The sequence below is a fragment of the Penicillium cataractarum genome (assembly GCF_028827025.1).
Source record: "Penicillium cataractarum strain IBT 29864 chromosome Unknown utg000008l, whole genome shotgun sequence".
Lineage (NCBI taxonomy): Eukaryota > Fungi > Ascomycota > Eurotiomycetes > Eurotiales > Aspergillaceae > Penicillium > Penicillium cataractarum.
In genome coordinates this window covers 2,507,998-2,526,088 of record NW_026622744.1, presented here as the reverse complement: position 1 = coordinate 2,526,088, position 18,091 = coordinate 2,507,998, and the positions used below count along the sequence as shown (strand labels likewise).

The following is an 18,091-nucleotide window of genomic DNA, read 5'->3' as shown; positions in this document are numbered from 1 at the left end:
GGCGCTAGTGAAATATCCATCGTATTCTATTGGTGGACTTCAGATCTGACCCACTATTTAGCCTCTTGTGGTTAGCTTGAGTTTAGGTAAAGCCAAGGCTTTCTAGGGCCACAACGAGGTTGGAGATTCCCCTCCACGCTTGATGTCCGTCTCCCACGCGGATTTATGCAGCAGGCATTTGACGTGCCAGGATGGATTCCCTGGACTTAAATGCCAACTCGGATCCGAGCGCCCAGCCGGCGAAAAAACGAAAGCCGAGACCAAAGTTATCTTGTGTTCTCTGTCGTCAGAAGAAGTCCGTGCCCCATCCCCTCTAGTTGCCACCTTCCTGATGTTACATTTCCTTTATCTTCTGCCCTAAGATGTCCACTGGGCGTTATTTCTATACAGATCCTGATTAATCAATTGATTCAAATGACATTCAATACTGACTGAAATTGTAGACTAAAATGTAATCGGCAACAGCCCTGCGACAATTGCATCAAGCACAATAGAACATACATGTGCCATTTTACTGGCCCCCAAGGGCTGACGAGAAAGCAGTCTCAAGGTATTCAAGACCATCTTCGTGAGATACAATCTCGTATTGAGCAATTATCTGCGATCAATGTACAGCCTCAAGGGCCAGGTCTCGGACAAGGTTCTCAGCACCTCATTCCCAACACTTTACAACCTCAACCTGGATCAAGCGCAGAACATGATCGATCAGAAACGCAGAAGGACTTTACTGGAAATATGGTAGTGGATCAAGACGGAACACGATATGTAGATCCAACCCATTGGCAGGCAGTCCTAAATGAGGTAGGCGGTTCCATCAGACCGATAACGCTTCAGGTCACAGGGCTAATCGAACATGCAGATTTCTGAGGTCAAGGACTATCTCCAACTGACAGAAGACTCATATTCCGAAGAACAATTCGATGATTCGTTTGCTTCAGGCATCCCAGGCCCAGAGCTTCTCTTTGGCAATACAATATCGGCCCCCAAGTCTGATCTCATTGCGGCATTGCCGGCTCGGCCAGTTGCAGATCGTTTAATTTCTCTTTATTTGAATTCAAAAGAATCTACACTTGGTATTATTTCTCATACCTCTTCCAACTTCATGTCAATGATGCTAACCGATAGAAAGTTCTCATGCATGTACCCACATTTACAAAAGAGGTAACTGTCAAACACTGTATGCTCGGCTTTCAAGTACTCACATCTGTTCCATATAGTACGCTCAATTCTGGAGAACCCCCGAAGATGTGTCCCCAAACTGGCTGGCATATCTTTTCAGTATTCTATGTGCAGGGGCAGGACTGCAGTTATTTTCCACGTCTGGCCGAGCAGACGGAGAGCTCGCCGAGACTTTTGCAGAGTATCACCGACTCGCGTCGCAATGCCTTATCATGTCCAATTATACGTCACCGGGTCGATATACCATGGAAACCCTCATTCTCAGTGTGGCAATGGAGATTCTCAGAAGCACAGATAATCATCTCGGCCCCTCCGTTCTCCTCAGTCTAGCCACGAGGCTAGCTGTTCATGCAGGGTATCACAGAGACTCAAAACATTACCCTGAGATCTCTGTGTTTGACGGAGAAATGCGTCGGCGGGTCTGGACAATTCTCTCTCTGCTTGATCATTATATCTCGCTCCAAGCCGGTCTGCCACCGACTACAGTACAGACACAATCTGACACGGAGGAGCCACAGAACTTGACAGATGAAGACTTAGATCCGACAGTGACATCACTGCCTCCTGCGAGACCCTCGACCGAGAAAACTGCTATCCTCTTCCCGGTGGCACTCAATAGGATAATGTTTGCCGATGCCGACATAATCAGCAAAGTTTGTTCCGTCAAGGGGGTTCCCTACCAAGAAGTTCTTCGCTTGGATGGAAAGCTCAAAGAGCTCCATGCAACTATGCCTCCACCTTTAAAATTCCGACCCCTGAGTGAATCTATCGCAGACTCACCAAACACCATTATGGACCGCTACAATATCAACCTCATGTATCAAAAGGCCCGCTGTGACCTCCATCGTCGGTATCTCGCACAGCACCGTCTAGATCCCGCATATGCGTATTCTCGACGGGACTGTCTAGATGCCGCCAGGACTGTACTCCAGCATCAGTCTGATATCTTTGATGCGAGCAGCTCTGGTGGTCAGTTGGGCTACACGTCCTTCTTCTTTTCGCCAATCGTCGCAGTGCATTTCCGTTCTGCGGCCATGATCATTTCCTTAGAGATTTCCTGTCAGTCTCGCTATGATCTGAAACAGAATCTGCCGCCCGATCAACGAAAAATAATCTTGGAGGAGCGAATGCAGCTTTCTCAAGAAATTGAGAGAGCATACAATATCTGGAACCATTTGCGTCATCAATCTAAGGAGGCGACTAAAACAGCCGACGCTCTTCATATCATGCTTAAGGTCACGAACAACCACTTGCAGCACGGCGCAACGCCTGAGCAAGTGCAGCCATTAAGTCCACCCACCGGTTTACCAGTTACAAGCGACGCACCAGGTTACGGTAAGTCAACTTGTTTCTCATCAATCCCGGCTCAGTATCCCTTGATGGCTAACCTTGTTTTCCAGCAAATTCAATTCTCTCGACACCCGTAATGCTCGATTACCAACTACCTTCATCGGTTCTGGATAACGAACCCAGTCCATTAGACGTTGATCTAATGGATGCCACATTCTATCTGGGACGAGATTCCATACCCAGTACCAGTGATACGCGATTCGCAGGCTCGAACGGCGTTGTCGATTTTTATGAAAAATATTGGGATAATCTGATGCTTCTGGGCGGTGATCAGTCATTCTTAGATGTACCTCCAGGTGGTTCAGATCAGGAGCTGTAGTAGATGCTAGCTTAGGTCTTGTACTTCCTCCGGTCTCATTAAGATTGGATGTATTTGGGGATGCATCAGTTAATGAATGAGTAATAATATCTTATGTTCACTATTTATGAAAGAGATTATGGAGTTAGGTTGGGAACCTAGAACTGTGACGGTAGGTAAATGCAAGCTTTCGGGGTGAGCAGTAGTTGTGGGTGGTGTGGATATATATCGAGCGTCAAGGTCAACCTCCGTTCAGTTACATATACCTGAGTTGCTGCTGGACCACATTTGCGGGAGAATCGTAAAATTACCCAATGTGTCAGATACCTCTCCCTTCAACTATGCCATTTTGCATCATTGACCTTCCTTGGATCTGTAAGAAAGATATGCTTAAGGTTGGAAGGTTGCCCCAGGTATACAAATATTACATAATCCACATCGGAGCACGTCACGTGCTTCAAGATGCGGCCGCAATTTTCCGTCCGCGCATTTCACGGAGTCGACGAGCAGCAACATTTCAGCCATTGCTGGCCCTCAATCACTCAACATGCAGAAGGTCATCCAAAGGACGGCCTCGGCCAGAAAGCAGGCCCAGAAGAAGCTCTTCCGGGCCAAGCAACAGGAATCATTGGTGGATCGCAAGGACACAATTCGAACGCGAAAGGAATACAACCGGGCTCTGATCGACAACCTCAAGGAAGCTCGGAACGCCCGCTGGGAGGACTGGCAGAAGGGAGAGCTGGCCCCGAAGCGTGATACTGGACTCGAAGCTACAACCTACGGTGCTCTTGATCCTGCCTTGATGCACCCACCGCGCATTCCGCAACACCTCCGCCGAAAGCACACCCTCTTCGCACCCGGAGATCGAGTCTGCGTTATTCGCGGTCGGGACCAGGGCAAGATTGAAGAGGTCACCCAGGTTAACGAGGAAAGCGAGACCCTGCTGATCAAGAACGTCAATGAGGTATGGCCGAGCCCCCTTGCCTGTCGTGTTGTTGTTCCACCCGCGACAATTGCATCTCTCCCGACTCGAGTGACTAATTGAGATACTTTCTTTAGGCCGATATCAATGTTCCCGAGTGGGCCAAGGCTTCAATGGGAATCAAGAGCGACGTTCTCGCCCAAAACATGCCAGTGCCAATGGACGACGTTCGACTTGTCTTCGCCATGACTGACGGGAATACCACCAAAGACTACATTGTACAACACGCCCATGTCGGAAGGCCGTATACCGAGCGACCCCGTTGGAGTAAAGTGCCCAAATACACTCGATATGTCTCCGGCCTGAACATTCGCATCCCTTGGCCTACCGAGGAGGAGCCGCAGTACGAAGATGCAGCATCCGACACAACACGAATGGAAGTCGAAGAAAGCACTTGGGTGCCTTCCTTGGATAACTCGCCTTTCCCCTCTACCATCATTGACGAACTGCGCAACAAGTACTCTCGATTCCGAACACGCCACGACGAGGAGTACGTGCGGGAGAAGGTCATGGAAGAATACCGCCAGGAATACCTTTCCCAGCAGGCTATCTTGACGCCCGCTGGTGAGTTGAAGAAGATGAAGGTGGAGCAGAGCATCCAGGCGAGACAGGCGCGGACAGATGAGGATGGCAACTTGATGATGGATTCGGAGACCACCAACTTCATCGAGCGCTTCATGAGCCAGAATGCGGCCTCCAAGAAGGCAGGCAAGGCCAAGCAGACTGCTTGAGTGAAGTGGAGAGATGGGCAGTTTCTTTTTCAAAGATAGCGATGTGTATAAATTTCAACTGTATTCTAGTCTGGCATATGCGACCAATTTTATCTCCCTGCGGGTGCAATTTCTTTTGGATATTCCCTGCAGTTCTCCTGGTCAGACCTAAGCTTTAAGACAGTGGCGAATGTAGGGTCTATCATTTCCAGTCTATTACGCGGGCCGCCAGGGGAGAACGATAGGCGGTTCCGCGTCCACGCCCATTCATTCTTAATCTTAGTTTCCAACTCCCTCCTACCCAAATCTTTCCTGCACTGCCTCCCCTTTCTTGGGCAGTTGCAAAATCAATCATGGCATTCGCTGCGATCAATTCCGCAGGCAAGCCCATCATCGCCATTGAGGAGGCCTTTGCGACCGAGCCCTCGCTCAAGAAACGAGTTTATGATGCGATCGGTGCGTGCCCAGTTGGCGGCACAATCTAAGCCCTCCCAAAAGCGTCTAATGAAGTTGTTGAACACCCACTGACCAACTTTTACTCGATTTAATAATATAGGAGCTACGCCGCAGCATGCACCCCTCTTTGAGGATCTCGCTCGATATACCTCCTCCCTGCTGGCCAGGACTGCGAAAACTGCTTCCCTTCCGCTCGTACCGCCGCCCAGCGAGGGCCCAGCCGTGAAGAAACGCAAAATACAAAATGGAGAGCCACAAGTAACGGCGCAGGCGCCGGTTGATGTCAAGGGCGATGCGCCCATCCAATTCGTCGTCGAGGATGTCTCGTTTGCTATCCCGCAACGCAAGAAGCTCACGCTCGAGGTTACCGCTGGGAACAGGTATCTGCGTGCGAGGAACCAGACCTCAAAACAGGTGGAGTTTGGAATCCCCATGGATCGAATCCGTAAGTTATTGTCTCTCTTTTCTCTGATTCTATTTGGTTCTATTTGGCCTTGAGTTCATGTCGATGATTGAGGAAGGATTGCTAATGTTCTTTATCGCATACCCTTAGGTCATGCCTTGTGCCTCCCTGTGCCCGAAAAGACGCAAAAGCAGTTCAACTTTTGTATCATTCCCGAATATGCTGATGGAGTCACGCCGCCGCCCGAGGGTATTACCACCTTTGAATGTATGGTCTTCACGGTACCCGACGGCCCAGCCAAGGCCGCATTCGACGGATCGAGACAACAGATTGGGAATAATGCTGGCGAGACTGCCGAGGCTCTGATCCGGAAGATCCTGAACGACAATTTGACAACCACTAGCGTTGTGCGACCTGATGAGAGGCAATTCGTGAGCGCAATGCCCGAGGCGCATCGCAAATCCGAGAAAGCATACCATGTCAAGGCGTTCCGGGGTAGTAAAGAAGGTACATTTATACTCTTGATATTATGAGGCTGTCATTAAGAATGGCAACCTCACTTTCAGCTCACTTTTTATTAACTAATATTAGGTTACCTTTTCCTACTTTCATCTGGCATTCTCTTCGCGTTCAAGAAGCCCCTTTTGTTCTTCTCCTTCGACACTATCGAGTCTGTCTCGTACACCTCGGTCCTTCAGCGCACCTTTAACTTGAATATCCTGGCCCGGCCAAGTGGCGGCACTGATGATGATACGCAAGAATTCGAGTTCTCGATGATCGACCAGGCCGACTTTGACGGTATTGACACCTATATCAAGCGCCACGGTCTTCAAGATGCCAGTCTTGCAGAGGCACGACGGGCGAAGAAATACAACGTCAACGGCGGCAACAAAGCCGAAGATGGCACTGATGGCGCCGAGGGTGCTGGCGAAGAAGAGAGTGAACTACAGAAAGCCCAGCAAGAGCTTGAAGACCTGGAGGACGAGGATGAAGAGGACTACGATCCGGGCAGTGATGATGGGAGTGATGGCAGTGGTTCTAGCAGTGAAGAAGACTCAGATGAGGATGAATTCCACGAGGATGCCGACGCGGTCAGTGATGGAGACGAGAACCTGGTCGAACAGGAGCTCGGTAGTGAAGCGGAGGATATTGGCGACGAAGAATAGGCCGGGCATTGACGGAACCCCCTGGATCTGAATATCCGGCCTCCCCTTTGGTGACCTTGTATCACGATTTGGCCCAACTGCTGTTAGAATTGAATGTTCGTTGAATGTTCTACCGGGGGCATTGAACCCGGTCGACCTCGTTGACACCTTTCTATACCATAACTGTAGACGACAAGTTAAGAAACCTTCTTTCACCGTCTTCTGCAATGTTCAAGACAAGCGCCCCCGATGGTCGGTGGGTCGAAGAAGACGTGTCAAATCTGCGACCAAGGGGTTAATCTATCTGCCTCGATGCCTCAGAACCAAACAGTAGCTGCAATAAATAAGCAGCTGTCAATGCATTACATCGGGCTTGGCTCGCTTGGTTCTAGACTGACCACAGATTCTTGCTCCTATATGTATTGTACTACTTACTACGGGCCGAGGAACGATTTCCAAGGCAGAACAGGTCGATCACTGACTTCATAGTTTAGATTACATCTTGACCACGATCGATCCTTTTGGGTTTAGGGCCGGGACCATGGGCTATGCCAAGCCCCGTAATCTTACCGCTCGCTTTTAAGCGCATTCCAGCCAAAAAGAGTGAGAAATGGCGACAGAGGGAAAGAGAAAAAAACTCGGTTCGCAGAAACGGGAATCCGCTGGTACGGCGATACCCGCCACAACTACTACATAGATCTAGTAGTATGGAGTAGATACTCCGTGACTCCATCTTAACTAACCAACTCTAGTCCTAGGGTAGGATACTCTTCGTATGGAGGTTTTCTGCCCCCTATCAGAGGCTCAGAGCCCCCCGTTCGGACCCGGCCATGTTAATCTTGTCCACCTAGTCCAAACTTTAGGGTAGTCCGGCTCCGTGGCCGTGCCTGCAGCACTGATCCTGCAGGGTAGCGCCCGAGAGGAGGGAGAGTGAGAAAAAAAAACACCCAAAGGACCGGACAAAGAGCTACACGGCGCTAGACACAGGTACGATACCGCCGCGTCTGTGGCCTGTGCCCTAGGGCATGAGCGTTTCACAGGCGCCCAAAGAAAAACCTGGGTTCGAGCCTTTCCATAGATAGTGGTATACCTGTTCCGTAGATATTCCCTAGAGAGAGAATATGGATGGTAGAAGGCAGGACTAACGTATATCTTGTAGTGACCCTATCACCATAACCTACGATGTAGCGGTGGTGAAGAAAAGACTCCGCAAAAGAAAAGGCCCCGGTTCTCAACGGTAACGTAAACGAGGCGTGACCACCCGTGACCGCCAGTTCTGGCGCTTCCCCCGTGGTCGACGGGTACCAAATACACTCCCAATACCCTCCGCTCCCTTCGCTCAACTTCTCCCTCTCTTCTCTTCTCCTCATCTCCACCCTCCCCTTCCCACTCCTCCCCCTTCCCTGGAATCCTCCTGTTCAGTACGTGCGTGCTTGCAGTCGAGTCCTTCGGGTTCTCTTTTGGTTGCTTTTTGTCTCGCTCTCGCGGTCTCGGCATATCCTTCCCCTCCCAGTTCTACCTCAGCTCGCTCTGCTTGGACTCGTCCACCCCGAAAACCTTCAGCTCTTGGCCCTTGAAGAAACCTCGTCAATTCTTCCTCAATAGGTCCCAATTCTGTTCAATCCGCTACTCTAGCTCCCATTGCTGCCACTTCCGCTTGTCTTCATCGCTCGGCAAATCGACCTTTGTCGCCTCGTCCGTTCGATCTTGCGTCTACCGGCACATTGGTCAAGCCGTGCATATCTCCTCCCCCCATTGAGATATCGGGAATCGCTTCAGGGCAAACCAGGAACTATCCCCTGCGGTGTATGTTCGCCTTCAGCGACTAGTTGTCATGTGCTCCCTGGATTGACATCGTGCTGACTGTGCCTCGTCTAGACGTCGAATCACGTGCCTGCCTCCCTGAAGCCGTCACCCCGTGATCCAAAGTCTCCTTCCTCAGACCACCGCCCTCGCAAGCCTTCGTCATGGCGTCTTCCTCCTCGAATGTAGTGGGCGTCCACTACCGTGTGGGCAAGAAGATCGGCGAGGGTTCTTTTGGTGTCATTTTCGAGGGCACCAACCTCCTGAACAACCAGCAGGTGGCCATCAAATTCGTGCGTGCTCACATGTTTCTTTGTACCCGTGATGGGAGGATACCTTGATACTGACCGAATCAGGAACCTCGCAAGAGTGATGCTCCCCAGCTGCGTGATGAGTACCGGACGTACAAGATCTTGGTCGGATGCCGTAAGTTCTCTCTCAGGAAGCGCGACTCCCCGACGCCCCTTTCTTCCATGCTAACTCTCGTTCGCAGCCGGTATCCCCAATGTCTACTACTTCGGACAGGAGGGTCTGCACAACATCCTCGTTATCGACCTTCTCGGACCTAGTCTCGAGGATCTCTTCGATCACTGCAACCGCCGGTTCACGACCAAGACCGTTGTTATGGTCGCCAAGCAGATGGTTCGTCTTATCGAGTCTTTTGACATGAAGACTTCCGGCTAATCTCCCTTTCTATCTAGCTTTCGCGCGTGCAAACAATTCACGAGAAGAACCTGATCTACCGTGATATCAAGCCCGACAACTTCCTCATCGGCCGCCCGGGAACCAAGGCCGCCAACGTCATCCATGTCGTTGATTTCGGTATGGCCAAGCAATATCGTGACCCCAAGACCAAGCAACACATCCCTTATCGCGAGCGCAAGTCCTTGTCAGGTACTGCTCGGTACATGAGTATCAACACACACTTGGGTCGTGAGCAATCACGACGAGATGACCTGGAGGCTCTGGGTCACGTTTTCATGTACTTCCTGCGTGGTGGTCTCCCCTGGCAGGGATTGAAGGCTGCCACCAACAAGCAAAAGTACGAGAAGATTGGTGAGAAGAAGCAGACGACCGCTATCAAAGATCTTTGCGAGGGATATCCTGGTGCGTATTCTTGATATCCTGATTTTCGTCAAACCCGATTACTGACCTTATCACAGAGGAATTCAACAAATACTTGAGCTATGTTCGCAACCTTGGCTTCGAGGACACCCCTGACTACGACTATCTGCGCGATCTCTTGACGCAGGCCCTCAAGAACGCCGGAGAGGTGGAGGACGGAGAGTACGACTGGATGAAGCTGAACAATGGCCGTGGTTGGGACTACAAGTCCTACTCGTCACAGGCTCACCTCCACAACCAGCACCACAGCTCCTCGGGCCGCGACTTGCAAGGAAACCAGCTTCGCAACAGCCAGCGGCCCGGTGTGACTGCCGACCGTTTAAACGCGGCACAGCCGCCGCCTCCATCTCCAGCCAACAAGGCCGGAGCTGGAAAGACGCGCGAGCGACCAAGCGCCGGCGGCGTGCCACCGAAACGCCAGAGCGGAGGCTTGGAAGCCACGACCCCAGCCGCATCTACTCAGGCTCAATTCCAGAACTCCAACGCCCATCTTCCCGGTCGTATGGGAAGCCCCGGTAACCCCGGCCTGAGCAGCCAGCAAGTTGGCGGACAAGGGAACAACGACCCGCAGCCCACTTTCGTCCAGAAGGTGATGAAGGCTCTGTGCTGCGGTAGGTGATCCACCTACCCGTGAACCATCTTTCCAGCTTTCGTGGCGGCTTGCTCATCATCATGCTCGGGATTGCAGGTTGAACTTGACCAATTGATGCGGCGACATGGTTTCTGGATTGAACACGGCCCTCGTTTTCCTACTTCTGCTCTTTCTACCCATAAATGTCGTCAACAAAATGGCCGAAGAATTTACAAAACACGTCGGCATGGGATTTACAGTGTGGCCTTTGGTTTGAACTTGTCAGGCTTTGGCCGTTATTACGGGCAAGTCTGGCGAGTCAAGCTGCTTGGCCTTCTCTCTCTTACTCTCATCCATTTCACCCTCCTATTTTCTTCCCATTCGACGCTTCGACCTACGCTATTATCTCGACCTGGGTAGAAACGACCTTTCTCATTTCTCATTGATGTTACGTCCCATCACTCTTTTTCACGGTGCCACGGCTCGGAACGGCGAACTTCAAAGATCTTTTTGTCTTGTGTTTTCCCATCTTTCCTCGTCATTATATCCGGCGTCTTTCGTCGACTAATACAAAATTTCCTTGCAATCGAGTGGATCTGGGGTTTGCGTTTCTCCCCGCTCGAGTCCTGTCGTTTCTCAAGTCCTCTGCGGCGTCCGTTGTCTCCCCCAGGGAATCGCGTCGATGAGGCTCTTCTGGAAAGAAAACATTACTTGTCGTGGAGGACCTTTGAAACGAACAGGACTTGTCTCTTTTCCCAGGCCGGAATTACACAATGGATGACACTCCACAGAAGGACGACAGCCTCTATCTACAACCAGGACTTGAGAAGGTCAATCTTATTCATGAGCACCCGCTGTCTCTTTTTCCCATCCCATTTCGTTTTCTGGACATGATGGGCTTTTTAATGTTGTCTTTCTTTGCTTTTGTTCGGGTTGTTTCTTCTGCTGGGTTGTTCCTCATGATGATCTCTCCATGCGCCATCACTTTTCATCTCTTCCGGATTCAATGCTGCATTCTTGATCGACTGCATCGGCCATGCGATTCATCCCGCTCTCTCTGGTAGGGACCGCATTGTTGCATATATTCCGCTGGCCCTTGGATCCCCTCCTCCCCTCGTCCTCTTGTCTTGAGTATCTTGGTTGTTTCATCCCCTTGTCGAATCTATTGGCCTTGTCTATAATCGTTTTCCTGTCGTTCTGCTCTTGCTCCGTTTCAGAAGCGAGTCTTTTTTTTGTGCTTTTACAGGTAGTTTTGGCATAAGATAGCATTGTTTTTTTTTCTCCTTCGTTCTCCCTGCTTCCTTTGTCATGTTCGGCTCTGCGGTCTTTACATGTGTGGTGTAGCGGTATATACTCGGTTCGCTGTTTGACAGCTAATACATTTGCGACTTGATCTGTGAGTTCTTGGTCTACAGTAAGATCTAGAGAATACTGGTGGTACATTGGCCGGAGTACCTGTCCTGTCCACGTCTTGGTCCTTTCATGAGAGCAGTATTCTGGTCTAATTATGCCATCGCCATGTTCGTCTCACTTCACGCTGGCAGTATAAACCCTTTGGCCATCCTCGCCGCCATATCGTGACCCATCCCATTTTTCCTCTACAGATAGAATTGTCCATCATTAGATCACACAATGACCACATACACCAACCTCGCTAAGAGTCAATCCTCGTCAAGACCACTGACGTTCTTCGCCCATGATAAGGGGGTGGCAACATCAAACATCCCGTCCTCCGTCATCGCAACGGCATCATCACTTTGCAGAGCCTTGCCAAATCTGGAGCTAACATTGAACAATCGTGCATGGTAGGTCTACCAATGATACCTTCCAATTCACCACACCATCACTACTCGCGTAGAATATCGACAGGAAACTAAAACACGCCACCCGCCGGTGCAATATCCAGATGATGATTCCTACTGGCTTGACGTCGCATTTGGATGGGTGTTTAGTCGATTCTTGTCTGTATTGTACTGCAATTGTAAAAGGTAATTTAGATCTAGTCTGCCCTCGTAGAAGAAATAATAGTTATGTTTTCATGGTTTATTGAATAACAGTCTAATCATATTCGCATGTCCACCTACAAAATCCAAACCCCATCTCGGCCTCACCCCCACCCTGCACGCACTGCACTACACTACACTACACATCGGGCCTCGGCTCTACAGCATGCCTATCTCCTGTAGTCTCCAAATCCGTCTATTCCCCGTAGGCATCTCTGCATGACAGGGTACTCACCCACACAGCCACTCACAGCCCCCAATCCCCGCAGTTGGGTACGAGTGTAAGTCTTGGCGGAGGGTTAGGGTCAGATTGTGACTCGTGAGGCAACTGCGTTTTTTTTTACCAGGGATTATGGATAAAAGGCTATAGGGAGTGATGATGTGTGCCGTGGCTAGGCAGAGACTTTTCCGTTTTTTGTTTTGTGCATGGTTGCGGTGTTGTGAGGGGTGCTGGGTGGGCTTACGGATTGCCGGAGTGGCTGTGTCGGGGCTGAGGGTTGTGGGTGAGGTTGTGGGTTGATCGGAGGGTTTGTGTACCCTGTAGGGCGTGGGCTTGGCTTTGTGTGAGGTAATTTTTGAGGAATTGGGGTTGCTATTGGGGTTGAGGGTTGTACGTGGGTAGAAGGGTTGTGGGTGTTAGATTCTGGAGAAGGGCGGATGGTCGGATTTAGGATCGTGAGGTCAGTCCGGTTGAGATACTGGGGTGGTCCATGAATGGTTAGAAATTTAGAATATGGTGTGACTAAGGTGTAGTGGCAAGCAGGTAACTAGTCGAGTACAAGTTTAGTTCAGTTACTTACTTCTCTGTTCATACTTTGGATGATAAGACGTTTTGAAGACACTGTGCTAGGTCTTCTGATTCATGATCTATATCCCTGGATCTGAAATTCACACTTGAAGTAGGCCAGTGCTTGTCTAGTCCATACTATAGCCTAAAGCTTCCCATAGCAGCAAAGACTTTTACAATATCAAAATGGAAACCAATCTCGGCATAAGCTGCAGAAAGACTAGCGCACTCCCCAAGCTCGACGGTACATGTCTCGACGAACAAAATCATATGATGATCATGTAGCAAGAAATCCTTTTGGTTGGGCTTGGCCCCAGAGTAGCCCTGTACTTGGCGTGAGAATGGTGGAGGTGTAAGTGGGGTAGCTATAGTCAAATCTGATATCCCGGGATGAGTTTCAACCTAATGCAGACGCGGGACGAGTGGGATGATTTGGCCCGAAGAAAACCCGAGGAGGGGGGTTTTCGATCGCGTCTTGTAGAGTCCGTAATATACTTGCTGGTCATGAGGCAAGTAGTATTGTATTGGAATTGTGAGAGGAACTTTTGTTGTTTCTCGGATCATTTAGCAAACGGGAAGGGAGAAAGTCGTCGGGAGACTGATAAGTGATCTGATTTTGGGTCTCAAATCTATACTTGAGGAGAGCGAGCATGCAGCCCATCAGACGAAAGCCGGAGGATAGTCAGCTCTTTGATCATGGACAGTTGTTATAATGCCCAATCGTTACGTGTGCCCATTTGATATGACTGGACAAGGTGGTAGTTCAAATGAGGATCTTACAGGCTCATCGATGACCAGACTAGGACATATCCTTATGCGTAAACTCGTGTGCGTAGATGGGATTATTTGCCTTTCAAGAAGGATTCTGAGAGTATTTGCTCGATTCTGTCTAGTCCAAGCTACAATCTTGCTATGCACCAAGGTCAGTAGCGTCTGCTAGAGGGGTGTGATTCCTTGAAGTTTGAATAAGAAAATAACCGGGCGAGCCTAAGCCTAACCTGACTGTTGCCTGAAAATTCTTGTACAACATAAAATACTCCTATAGACTAATGTCAACAATCACGTCGCACCTATGCCTTATGTCATGCCACGATGGTATGACGATTACAGATATGAATATCATAATGAAACAACCTAAAACAGTGGGTCATCTCCATTCTCCATTATTCTAACTCCCTCCTGAAGAACTACTTACACCAATACAGCTGAAATACCTGATGATCTGATGATCGACCTTCTCCCCATCAACGGACTGTGTTAGTCACCTGAAGGACGATGCAGATCCAGACCCGCCTTTTGCAACCAAAGTATCCAGATCCACGCCACAAGAAAAGCCATAATCTCATCGGCCGGGACCCCGGATCCGATAAACCGCGCGCGGTATTGGCAGGCACTGGGTGAAAAGCTCTCGCTTATTTCCGAGCCTGAGCCTTGGATCTCTCTGAGTTTGATCATGTGGTGGCTGGATGTTGATCGTATTGACTTTGAAGAGCGTGATATGGCTTTTGTCAGCAAGGTCTCGAACTGCCCTCCAGTTAACTATAGAGAGGGGCTGAGTAAGTATTGATAATGGATGGTTTGCGAGTCCTGTACGTCATTTGTTCAAGAGCTTACAAACTTTCTTTTGTTGATCTCAAATGACAGTTCTCATTTTTGTGCCACTCTAGTTTTGATAACGTTTCAGTAACCCTTTCATCACGGGTATTCGGAAAGGGGGGTTGGAGCCTGGATTGACTGATTACATCGCGCCTTGGATCATGATCGGCTTGTAGTTTCCATTTACTCTTAGAGTATTGTGGCTAAGTTCTAGCGAGCAACTTTAGTTACTGACCTTCCTCTTCAAGATCTCCAGTCATTTTTACCCCAGATTCAACTGTTGGAGTTTCTGGGAACATGTACCAGGTTTCCAGTCTGTCCAAAGCCAGATATAATTTTACAATATTTCCCCAATTGGCCAGCTAAACACGAATTCAACTGCCTCAGTCTTGGCCGTCAGACTCGGCATAGCTCTCGTCTGCAGTATCATCCAAATAACCACCAGCACCGTCAGGTAGAATACATATGAACACGCGAGCCTTTACCGAAACCTTGAATACCGAAAAGGTAAATCCAATAGATCACTCACCCCGCAGTCGATCACTGCAATTCGAGAAAGGATGGAAAGGATGTTCGAAAGACCAAACCTTCCATGGGCAACGAATACCCAACCAATCAAACGGCAGGACGATGACACTAATATCATCCATGTGACCAAATGTTGCGCTAGTGGATTCAATGGAACCAATCATATTCGCAGGACACTCGAGCAACAGCGGGATGCCAAGGCTAAAGTGCCTGCCTGCGATACGAACAACCCTCTCAGTGACCCTGGGAAATAATCAAACAGACAATACTAATCGATATCTTTGACCTTTCACAACGCTTCCTTTGGCAGATTGCTAATCTTGAATCCTGAAAATGGCAGATACCACTCCTAAAGAGGTCCCTTGGCACGCGGCGTATCCCGCCCCAAAGTCTGTTGTGGCAGCGTTACCCCGCCATGAGCTTCTGCAATGGTTCCGTGACGGGAAGAAGGCTGGAAAGGACTTTGTGCTTGTAGACGTGCGGCGTACCGATTTTGAGGTATGCATTGACTTGATTTGGTGGATGATCTTTGGGTTGCAAGGGTGAATGTACTACTGTATCAAATCAAGGCTAACATGATCGGGTTAGGGTGGCACCATTCGTGGCTCGATCAATCTGCCAGCACACAGTCTTTACCCGACGTTACCAGCAGTGTATGCGCTTCTATCGAGTAGTGGTGTGAAGCATGTTATCTGGTACTGCGGTAAGTCTAGGATCTTTATGCTTTTGATTGATAATCCGGCCAATGCTCATCATTGAGTAGGATCTTGCAACGGACGAGGCCCGCGGTCGGCAAATTGGTTTGCAGACTACTTGGCGCAAGAACAAGACACGACTATGCAGAGCTTGATTCTGGAAGGCGGAATTAAAGGCTGGGCTGCAGCTGGGCCGGAGTACACTGAGTTGATGGACGAATATGATGCAAGTGTCTGGACTAAGAAGTGAAGCTGCAGCTTGGATTAAATGCCAAGAAGAATGTGTTGTGTGTACAGGAGCATGCTTGTACATAATAGTAAACATACATTGGCCATGAATTGTCTCTGATAGAAGGCCTTACATACAAAGATATTTCTTGAGGAAGAAAACTATCAATTCCATGGAGGGTATAATAGTGTACGACGGTCAATTTTGGAATAGTTCGTGAATTGTAGATCCAGTCCCACCGATGATATCACAGCCTCGAGTTGGGGCATTGTAGTTGCAGCAGAGCACAACTCAGGGATGCCCATGTCTTCCACCCGAGGATGCAATGCTGCATAACGACGGTGCCAGACTCTTGTCAATCTGAAACCTGCAACCAGCCCAGCACCTTTATCAATCGGGCGCCAAGCGATCGACTCAGACTGGATTCGCACTCGATCAAACAAATTATACGAGCGAGCTCTTCCAGTCTGGACCACGCCATCCTAGCCTTACTGTAGGTGACTTTGACCGGGGTTGGTCACGGCATGCGCAGCCTTGAGCAATAATAGCGAACACAATACTGATCCCTGTCCACAGCACAGACTAAACAGGGTAATGCAGCACACCATCCCGATTGAGTGCACGCAATTCTGGGATCTGAAATATGGGTACGATTATCTAGGACTGTAGGCAAGTGCAGAACCAAAACAGTGGTAGTGCAGATCCCCCAGCGGCAAATACATGGACACACCAGATCCGAATCACCAGATGGCACGCCCGTCGGGTCATCGCGCTCGTACACTTTTGGCTAAACAGCTAGCGCTTCGTCGAGAGCAAAGTTGGCTCGTACAGACATGACTGGTTGATGAACAAGGTGGGAGGGGCGAGTTTGGCGAGCTTCGTTAATTGAGCTCGTCCATTTGTCTCCACTGTCCATTGTAATGAGACTAGCATCGAGTTTAACTAAAGTATCTTACCTGACTAGCCCTGATTCTATATTACAGACGATAGAGAGTCAGCGCATGTACCTTTCCCTCGAGAACAGGAAGCTTCACTCACGCACGTTGACTTGGTTAGTGCTGTTCTTGTTTCAAGTAGCGCCCAGCCTCGAGCCTCGTCCGTCGCACATCCCGTTATCTTCTCCACCGCGGCGTCTGTAAAAGCCCACAGCGTGCAGCGAACTCGTCTTTTAACTTGACTATGTAATTTCCAAAGACTCCACCGTACTCTATACGGTATGGAATCTTAATCTCCCACGATCCCGTTCCCGCGCCCCCGTGTCGGCCTAGCCAGAACATCGTGAAACGGCGTTCGAATCTGCTAGCGCTAGTCGGCCGTGTCGGAAACAAGATTTGGGCTAATGGTTGTGGGGCGCATGAGGTCATTTGCGGCTTCTGCCGTGCGCTCCGTTTTTGATCGGCTGGTGAGAAGACGATGTTGTAGGGAGCGGAGGCTACTTGAGATGTTTTTTTCCCCCTTTAATGTTGGATCTGGTGGAGTCAACGGGGAGGAGGAATTGACGCGGGAAAGATCTGGACCGTGGCGATCATGGGATGATTATTGCGTGGGTTGTTTTTGCCTTGTCTCTTCATTCTTGGTTGAAAGCAAATAGGTTTGTGTGACGGATCTGCTGGGATAACTGTGGATATCTGAGTTCTGGACGGACCGTAGTTTTGGACGGGATCGAAAGGTTATGGAAGAATGGAAGTATGGAATTGGAAGTGGAAATTACATTGGAACTCATGACGATTACGTCTTGGTACGTAAGACTTATCACTTATCTTTCAGTATGACTTTGGAAGGTTGGATGTGTCGCTGTTGACGTCGGGGATGGAAGCGAGCTGGTTCGTAATGATATCTATGCACCTTGTCTGTTGGATGGTTAGTCGCTGCTGGTATCGCCGTCATTTGAGCGATTTGTGTAACTTCCAATCGTCTTCGGGACCATCTAAATCCGCGAAATCAAATCATTGAGCGACAAACCCCCTGCGCCTCCCCCGGTCAATGCACATAATTAGTACACCTGGCTGTCTAAAGTAGGGTCGTACGGCATTCTGTAGGATGCAGCAGTTAGCTACCATGTTCAAGAGTTATGTATCTACGGGGTACTAGGCGATGATAACTTTTCTATGAGGTAGTTATCTCCGACACTCAAACCCTTTCTCCCTTTCGCAAATTCCAAGCCAATCAATGCCTTGTAACACCCTCCAAAGGCAAGACCAAGCACTGTTCACTCAGGAGCCGTTCCCTCT

At 49.5% G+C, this 18,091-nt stretch overlaps 5 protein-coding genes across 5 annotated transcripts; all 5 read left to right on the top strand.

Moving 5' to 3' along the window:
* Window positions 1-853: 853 nt before the first annotated feature.
* Window positions 854-2,848, top strand: N7496_010060 (fungal specific transcription factor domain-containing protein; the record flags this gene model as incomplete). The annotated part of the gene is made up of 4 exons (XM_056702973.1): window positions 854-1,073; window positions 1,130-1,161; window positions 1,218-2,514; window positions 2,580-2,848. 4 exons carry the CDS (start codon window positions 854-856, stop codon window positions 2,846-2,848), a joined length of 1,818 nt encoding a protein of 605 aa, XP_056551973.1.
* A 526-nt stretch (window positions 2,849-3,374) lies between these two features.
* N7496_010059 (mitochondrial 54S ribosomal protein uL24m) lies at window positions 3,375-4,540 on the top strand (the record flags this gene model as incomplete). The annotated part of the gene is made up of 2 exons (XM_056702972.1): window positions 3,375-3,791; window positions 3,887-4,540. The coding sequence occupies 2 exons, from the start codon at window positions 3,375-3,377 to the stop codon at window positions 4,538-4,540; spliced, it is 1,071 nt and encodes a 356-aa protein (XP_056551972.1).
* A 332-nt stretch (window positions 4,541-4,872) lies between these two features.
* On the top strand, window positions 4,873-6,544 carry rtt106 (putative negative regulator of DNA transposition (Rtt106); the record flags this gene model as incomplete). The annotated part of the gene is made up of 4 exons (XM_056702971.1): window positions 4,873-4,975; window positions 5,076-5,420; window positions 5,529-5,885; window positions 5,970-6,544. 4 exons carry the CDS (start codon window positions 4,873-4,875, stop codon window positions 6,542-6,544), a joined length of 1,380 nt encoding a protein of 459 aa, XP_056551971.1.
* Window positions 6,545-8,490: 1,946 nt separating this feature from the next.
* On the top strand, window positions 8,491-10,070 carry N7496_010057 (casein kinase I; the record flags this gene model as incomplete). Its single annotated transcript, XM_056702970.1, has 5 exons — window positions 8,491-8,619; window positions 8,683-8,752; window positions 8,820-8,968; window positions 9,028-9,433; window positions 9,490-10,070. 5 exons carry the CDS (start codon window positions 8,491-8,493, stop codon window positions 10,068-10,070), a joined length of 1,335 nt encoding a protein of 444 aa, XP_056551970.1.
* Window positions 10,071-15,269: 5,199 nt separating this feature from the next.
* Window positions 15,270-15,881, top strand: N7496_010056 (putative arsenate reductase (Arc2); the record flags this gene model as incomplete). Its single annotated transcript, XM_056702969.1, has 3 exons — window positions 15,270-15,434; window positions 15,525-15,639; window positions 15,700-15,881. 3 exons carry the CDS (start codon window positions 15,270-15,272, stop codon window positions 15,879-15,881), a joined length of 462 nt encoding a protein of 153 aa, XP_056551969.1.
* Window positions 15,882-18,091: the final 2,210 nt, after the last annotated feature.